This window comes from Seriola aureovittata, chromosome 18, assembly GCF_021018895.1.
Source record: "Seriola aureovittata isolate HTS-2021-v1 ecotype China chromosome 18, ASM2101889v1, whole genome shotgun sequence".
NCBI classification, from domain to species: Eukaryota; Metazoa; Chordata; class Actinopteri; order Carangiformes; family Carangidae; genus Seriola; species Seriola aureovittata.
Window position 1 is genome coordinate 304,873 of NC_079381.1, and position 8,473 is coordinate 313,345.

General features: G+C 38.7%; 1 protein-coding gene across 1 annotated transcript; it reads left to right on the plus strand.

Annotated features, from left to right (window-relative positions):
• The first annotated feature begins 567 nt into the window (after nucleotides 1–567).
• Nucleotides 568–5,597, plus strand: tdgf1 (teratocarcinoma-derived growth factor 1). Its single transcript, XM_056404337.1, has 6 exons — nucleotides 568–604; nucleotides 733–788; nucleotides 1,271–1,468; nucleotides 2,872–2,986; nucleotides 3,493–3,602; nucleotides 4,555–5,597. Exons 1-6 carry the CDS (start codon nucleotides 582–584, stop codon nucleotides 4,653–4,655), a joined length of 603 nt encoding a protein of 200 aa, XP_056260312.1. The 5' UTR covers nucleotides 568–581; the 3' UTR covers nucleotides 4,656–5,597.
• The last annotated feature ends 2,876 nt before the right edge of the window (nucleotides 5,598–8,473 follow it).

The window sequence follows — 8,473 nt, forward strand, 5'->3', positions numbered from 1 at the left end:
TATTATACATGTTTTCATATGGAAAGAGAAGTTTCTGTCTAATTTAATTTATTGAAATTTTTCTACACTCTTCATTTGCAAATAATTGTAAATCCTCATTGTATTTTAAACACTTTCCACTGTTGAATCCATCCAAATATTTCAAGACTGACGGAAACAGAGCGATCAAGAGTGGGCGGTTTCTGCAGCCCCTCCCCCTGCAGCAGAGTCACCTGGAGAAAAGAAACAGCTCGTTTCTGTAGGGAACAGGCAGCAGACGTAGTCAGTCTAACACTGAGAGGACCAGAGGGGGATTAACTGGGTTCATGTGAGTTCTGTTTTTCAGATCTCCCTGTAACAAACCTTGTAACCTCTAGGCCTCTTTGTTTTTTTTTTTTTTAAAAACTGCTGCTGGGGAAAAGAAATAACTTAGGGACAATTTGACTTTTGGGAACATCAGAGTTTTGGGAATCTTGCTCTGGATGTTTTTGTCCGCTGTTAAATCTTTCTTCATCCTGCTTCCTTTTCTCCCAGTGTTTTTGTGAGTGTGAGTTTCGGCTGTGGACAGAGCTCCATCGAGTGTTGTGGATCTCTCCGGTAAAATGAGTTGGATGCAGCTGCTCAGGTGAGTCTGCAGACAAAATAAAACCTTTTTTAGACAATGTTGTTGTGGCGTGAATATTTTGTAGACGAATATTTTGTTAGTTTTTTTTTTACTTGAACGTTAGTAAAGTTCGGTTTTGTGTTTTGCAGGAGTGTGTTCTGTGCAGTGATCTGTCTCCACGGTGCTGTTGCTCTGCCGACCTCAGGTCAGTTTATTACATCTACATACAAACGTCTTTCTCGTGTGTTTGGCGCACAAACACACTCAATGTGCATCAAATGGGCTAGATTCCAAAATTTTCATTCCAGGTCTGAGGGTATGTGAATATTTTTAACATCACGTGAATGTGAATCTATCCATGATTTTATTTATTTCCAGGCTGTGATGTTTAGATATAGATAGATAGATAGATAGATAGATAGATAGATAGATAGATAGATAGATAGGCACGTTATTTATGCCCTAGGGGAAATTCAGGACAGTTTAATGTACAGAAAACAACAACAAACTAAATATATATAAAAACTGAATTTAAAGAACAATGCCAATATTTTATTTGCTTTTATTAGCACCTTATCTCTAATTTTCATTATCACAGAGAACACAAATCTGTAGTCATGTTATGTCTCCACCCTTAGTATAGAACTTATTTTCAGGATAAAGACTAACATGCATTTTAATTTTCAGGCTGTGAGGGAGCTGAGTGCAACAGAGGCCTGCCCTCTTCTTCGTCTTCTACTTCTCCTCCTTCTTCTTTGGTGGTGAAATCCCAGCAGCCTTCCCAGGACTTTCTGGGTCAGTTTACCCAGGTGAGCTCACCAAACAGCGGGGACCGTAAACACCGCGACGCCAGTGCCGTCCTGCCTTTCATCGGCCTCACAGGCAGTAAGTTCACACTTTTACTACTGTATGTTCAGATGGAGGTGATGAACTCCAGAAACCAACAATGTCTCGCTTCACCCAGAACACTGCAGCTCATCACAGGTTTCCGTCTGAGACTGAGACATTTCCAAATGCTATGAAGAATATTTCCAACAATAATCAACCTGTTTCAAGAAAGTTTGGACATCAGTGTCTGTGTGAAGACATAAAGATCATGAGTGGGTTAAAAAGGAGGAGTAGATACAACTGTTGGAGACCAGCCTGTAGACAACCCCCTTCACGTAGAGCAGCTCTGGGGCCTGCTGCTGTTAAAACAGGCCTCTGCCTTTATACTGAAGAAAAGCGAAACTAGAATTTAGAAACTGTCTTTAACATTTGCTGTGGATAAATTTAAACATTTCACTACACTAGCAATTTCTTTCCTCTTATTGACATCATCACTTACAAGAATCTAATATAGCAGACTTGATAAATGACCCATAAAAACTGCGATATAAAATGGTTTAGATGAAATGATCAAATACAGAAATAACAACATCAACAAAACATTTAGAAAAGGGTTTTGTATTTAACTTTAACGAAGAGTCTCTGGATGTTTCAAGTGATCGTCACATTAGTTTTAGTGTTCTTTCGTTATTTTCAGATGTTTGTTTTCACTCTCAGTGTGTGTTTGCTGATGTGAAGCAGAGGCTGGCAGGAATGTGCTGCCAGATAGAGAGTCTGGTTTATGTCACAGATACAGATACAGGGAGACAGAGGCTCACTCTTAAGAATTAGATAGCAAACTAATCTTCTCCTGCAAAATGAATGTGCTCTGATATATTGGAATGAAGAAATGAGGTGTTGTGTCAGAAGCTTGTTCGTGCTCAACCGGAGGAGATGGAGAGAAACTCAGAAACTTAAACTACAGTAACTGACCGGGAGTTAAAGTCATCTCTATTTCTCGAACTGAAAACTAAGGCCCTGTTCAGACCTGGTATTAACATCTGTCTCGGGTGATTTGGTCACAAGTGGACAGCTCTACGTACATGTGTCAACTCGCCTAAGACGCATTGAGGATGCACTTGAGATCCAATCACTAAGACCACATTCAGAGGTGGTCTAGAATAAACCCCATAAGAAACCCTCATAAACATCTGACACCTTCGATCCCACTGCTATTGGCTAATTGTGATCTAATCTTACCAAAATTATTTCATGTTTGAAATGTAAAAGCCTCCGTTTGGGTTGGATGCAAAAGGCACAGTGGTTTAAAATGGTTTTGGTGAGTTTGGGATAGTGAAAATTTTCAACTGTGTGAGAGTAAAGGATTGTTTTATCATACGAACTGGTGTATCTGAAGGAAACAGATGTTTTCAGGTGTTGTTGGATGCAGCTCTAATGTCAGTCTTTGTTTTTTCTTGCAGGTGCTGAGCAGAGTCGAAGCTGCTGTAAGAATGGAGGTACATGCATCCTGGGCAGCTTCTGTGCCTGTCCTCCATTCTTCACTGGAAGGAGCTGTGAGTACGACCAGCGCATCAGGTAAGCAGCAAGAAAATGACACAGCAACACTTGGCTGCTCACTGGATGGCAAATACATCCTGAAATCAAAGGTATCATTAAGTCAGTCATCTCCCCTCAAACTCATGAATCAGAGCAACTTGCTCTTATTGTATCCTCACCTTATTTAGGCCTTTCCTTTTTATATCAAAGTAATCCTGCTGATTGTTGTCTGTGTCGATGGTTACAGTGCTAACAGGAACTGCCTGTAATCATTTACCAAAATGTAAAAAATATACAGGCTAGGTAAAAACAGCGCTAAGCTCACTGACATCAGCCAAAGCATGATGGGAACAAAACGTCCCTTCAACATTCTTTATATACTTTATTGTTATGAGAGATCCTCCATCCACCCAGAGTATACAGTCCTGTTTCCAGGAATGAGTGAGTGAAAGAAACTCCATGAACAGCTGGTCACCAGGGACAGAAGAGAGGAAACTTTTATTAATCGTAGGTTTGTTATTTGCATGTTCGCCATCTCTGTGCAGGAGCTGTGGTGTGATTCCTCATGGTGAGTGGGTTCAGAAAGGATGCTCCTACTGTCGCTGTGGTTACGGTGTCCTGCACTGCTTCCCCCATGTCTTCCATAAAGACTGTGGTAAGACACATTTTACACACCAGACACATGTGGCCTGATCCTGGCTGATACTGTGAAACTTGCTCCAGAGAAATAATCCATCAGAGTCAACGATAGGGGCCAGTTAGATTTGAGTTATTATACAGTAAAGGGGTTGTGAGCAGAAGTATTTCCATGGGAGTTGGTATTTTTCCATCTGTTCATTCACCAGCTGAGGTGTTTTTACAGCTTTGTTCAACCAAGTTGTGGACGAGCTGTTAATACCTGACAGTCAGACAGACAAACTGCGTTGTTTCATCCTTAAAACAAAAATATCCTCCCAGGTGTTCATTGTGGACTCCCACCGTGTGTGAATGCAGCTCTAAACGACCACCACCCCCCCGCCTATTCATTTGCAATTCAACACTTATCCTACCCCACTTATTCTAAAATGCAAAGCAATGTCAGAACCACTAACTCCTGCACAAAGTCACCACAACAAAGACACAGAGGAATCACAATAACATTTAAATGTAAAGATACATTTTTCTCTCTATTTCTCTCTATATCCACACTCATCTGCTATTTTTCTTATCCACAATCACAGAATGAGTCAATAATGTAAAACGTCAGCTTGCCCACAGATGTGCCCATGTCTCCACATTGTTATATCTCACATTGTTGCTTTACAGTGAAAACCATGTATCTGGTGAAATTAACAAATACAAGTTATGGTACAGCAGCAAAAAGTCAAACAGTACAATAGATTCATCGTAAAGATAAATAATCATAGGAAACCAGAAATAGTAACACACTACTACTACTACTTATGAAGCATGGAAACTTAAATATAAGATATTAAATTGTGATTTTATTTTTTTTTATCAATACCTGAAATATCACAAATACGTTTCAGACAAAATCAGGGAGTTATGATGAATAATTCACTGGAGTGAATCCAGTTCTTCACTGTTCTTCTGTTGCTGCTTTCCAGATGACTCGGGGGAGGTGCACTGGTATCACTCATCAGCTGTCAGGACAGTTCAGAACAAGTGCTTCCTCATCGCAACACTGCTTCTGCTCCTCTTCCTCTGATGGTTAAAAAAACAGTGCAACACTGAGGACTGCAAGATATCTCAAGCTGGTTCGTTGAAAATCAGGAGTTGCTGCTTCCTGAGAGAAAACATGCTACTTTCAGCTTCCTTGAAACTGATCTTCTGGATTTTAAACTCTGTATTCAGAGTGTTGTGGTTTATGGGAACCTTCTTTTACACAGAACTCAGCTTTCCATTGATGCATCCTGTTTCAAGCTCAAAAAGCTTTGAGACTAACCCTGCAAAATGTGTGGAGATGTTATTGAGGACTGAGGCTGAATGTGCTTAAACCATTGGATCAATTTGAACATTTTTCAGGATACAATTCAGCTGGTGCATTTTATAGTTTATAGTGCATTTCCTTTTGTTTCAACAATTGTTAAGGAATTATTAAGTATGTAAATATCTTGAAAATACTGTCAATAACTCCACTGACAGATTTTGAACACTTTAGGATTTAGTATTGAATAACTTGACAAAGCAGAAAATATAGTGTTGATTATAATAAAAACCAGATCAAAATAGAAGTGATCAAAGCTTAGTATTTATCTGTTTTTCCCCATTTAAAACTTGTCAGCTTTGCACATAAATTGATGCTCAGTCTCTTTTAAAACCTTGACAGAGTGTGTGTCATCGATTCTAGAAACGTTTCCTTCCAGTGGAAGGTTGTCTGTGTGTCTATGATTTCTTGAAGAACACAATGTGTGTGAAGGAAGTTGTACATAAGATTTTAATGAAAAAATATGTTTTTTTTTTGTAATTTTAGTATCTGTAACTGAATATCAGCTGCTTTTTTCTTTGTTAAAGAAGATGCACATTTTATTGTTTTTAACTTTGCGTCTTCTGTTTGTTTGCAAAAAATGAGCTGATTTGACATTTTGTCCATTGAATATAAACATATATGCATTATATGTTTATTAAAGATTTATTGTTCCATGTTGCATGAGTTTTGTGGTTGTGTTGTTTTCTGACAATATGACACTGAAAGTAACATGAAAGTATGAAATATATGAAAAAAAATCACACTTCCATTAGCAAATTATGTTTCCAAGGGAATCTGAAAAACAAATTTATTCATTTTCAAACGGACTCTTTGTTGTCTTCAAACTATGAGTGTGTGTTTGTGTGTGTGTGTTTGTGTGTGCTATCTGTAGGTATTTCAGAGGGAGCTGTTCTATGTCTCTTATCTCTAGAGTTTATTGATGAGGTTTGAATTGATTATCAGCTACTCTCTTATCTTAAACAAACACTTCAGCTGTTGTTCTGCAGTAGGCTGGCCTGCCAGCTGAAACAGCTCAGGTTTAAAATGATCAGGCAGAAAAAAATAGAAAAATATATTATCATATCATATATTATCAGAATTAAAATAAATTATCCTTAAAGGTAAATTCTGGGTTGATTAGAACTTTTCATCTAATGTTTGTGGTTTTGTCCAGTATTTCTATCAATAATAATGACACTACTGTTGAGTCCTGGAACACAGGTGTCTCTAAAACAGCTCAAGAGAGGAGAAGCTGATCAGACAAGTTGAAATGATGGAACCACTTAGAAAAATCAGATCCAAGTTGTAATACACTGGAATTGATACAATTAGTCATGTATTTAAGTCCAGCGGTTCCCAATCCACAGATCAGGCCCCTCCACCTCCGAGGGCAGAAGAAAATCAAAAATGTTGATATTTGCGAAATACTGGATCATCTCTTTGAGCATGAACCAGTTATTGAAATAAGTTTAGAAGTGTTAACATGTCATTAGGGTTGCCACCTTATTTAAAAATAAGGGATGACCCCCACCCTGCAAAGATTTTTTGAGAATTTAAAATGCCAGTATACATTCTTGCTTATAACCCAAAATTACAGAAATATCAAGGGTTACAAAAAATATAGCCTAACGATGATTCACAATTAGTATTAGACCAGAAAGGCAGGGAGAGAGGATTACAGGGTCGGTCTGGAACCCACACCACTGCGGTTTGGGTTAAGCCTTAATAACGTGCCAGGTAAACCATTGCTGTATTGCTGTCTTCTGCATTTTTCACAGCACACAGAGCTTTTCAGTCTATTGCTAATTGCTAAACTTCTCCAATCCACTTATAGACTACAACTGGTTTGGTTTTACTTGACATTACATTATTTACAGCACTTTGAGGCCATAACATTAATGAAAATACAGGACAAATTGTGTCCCGAATTGATTCAATAGCAGGCGCAGAATTTTGCGGAAAGTGCGGAATATTACGTATTATATGGGACGGGTGCCACCCTTTCCATATAATACATCTCATACACATCTGAAATGTACGGTGGCCCTGAGAGTGCAATGCAAATAAACAAATGCGCTGCAAATACAACACAACAGAAGTGTTTCCAGGGGACACCAAACAGTGATGAACCTGACTGGGACTTACTGTTCAATACCCAAATGTGAAAAGTATTGAATAACAAGTGCATCCTAAGAGGTTCATCACTTTTTTCTTTTGAGGTTATTTTTTGCCTTAAAGGTTTAATGTGTAACATCTGGCCAGATCTGACCAGAATTTTAGTTTAAAATGTTCAGAGAATGACCTAACACTATCAATAGTATGTGAAGGAGCCACAGTGATGATGTCATGACCAAGGCCTCCATCCGTTGTATTCCTGAGATATCTATGCTAACCAACTAGCTGAGTCCCACACCTTGTAATTAGTGATGTGTGGATCGATACTGAAATATCGATACTTCCGATACCAGATCTGTATGCTCTAAAATCGATTCTCAAATGAAAATATCGATACTTTCGATACTTCAGTCATTTGTGGTAATAACAGGAATACGGTGGAAAGTAACTAAACTATTCAGATCTTGTCTAAATGACACGCTGCTGGTAGGAACTACTTTTTCTTCCGTCTGGGTAAGTGCCTAATACGTAAGCGCAGTGGCACGCTGGCATGCTGCTGCTCACTCGTCTCTCGCTTAGTGTGTGTGTAATTCAATGGCGGAGCGGAAGAGAAGTCATGTGTGGAGCTATTTTAGCTCCTTTTTCTGTTGTTGTAATAGCTCGGCTATATTGTGAATGAGGCCGCTACCTCAGTATACTTCTGAGTTTAAAATAAATAGCTAAATAAGTGACTCTGATGTCTTGTATTGTTAATTTTTTGTACACTCCTTTTTTTGAGATTTACCAGGCACATTAGGTGTATTTGAACAAAGTATCGGTATCGGATCGATATCGCCGATACCAGCCTGAATTTTACTCAGTATCGGATTGGAAAGGAAATCGGTGATATCGAACATCACTACTTGTAATACCACTTTATGACACTAGATGCTTTGTGAGTCATTGTAGCGTCCAGTCTGATCTCAGTCCCATGAAGGAGAGCTTCCTCCATTGCTTGAACTTACGCTACAGCTCCCCAACAAAAAAAAAAAAAGCTGCCCACTAGCATCACAGAAACATAGAGAAGTGCTGAAGTGCCTAGAAAGCAAGTACCACTCTGACGAGAAACTACGTTCAACGGCAAAGAAAAGAAGAAAACACAAGTAAACCCTGGTGTGGCTTCCCACAGCTGGAGACAGCTCCAGCCAAGTAAAGAGATGTGGTTTGATGCAGAGCTTGCAACTTTTTTTATAGACTGGTGAGTAACATCTAATGTTGGTCTGTAGCAAAAATATTATTAGTTCAAATGACAAACTGTACTTCAAAACAAACAAACAAAAAAACAAGTGGTATAAATGTATGATTGATGATGTCAACAGACATTTTAGTGATTTAGTAAAATTAAGCCTGTTTCAGCGGCTGTTGTCCAGCTAGATGCATCAGTAACTTTTCTTTTACAAGTA

Coding starts and splice junctions, on each gene's coding strand:
- tdgf1 (XM_056404337.1), top strand. CDS start 582: ATGAGTTGGATGCAGCTGCTCAG. Junction 789..1,270: donor TGTTGCTCTGCCGACCTCAG/GTCAGTTTATTA, acceptor TTTAATTTTCAG/GCTGTGAGGGAGCTGAGTGC. Junction 3,603..4,554: donor TGTCTTCCATAAAGACTGTG/GTAAGACACATT, acceptor GCTGCTTTCCAG/ATGACTCGGGGGAGGTGCAC.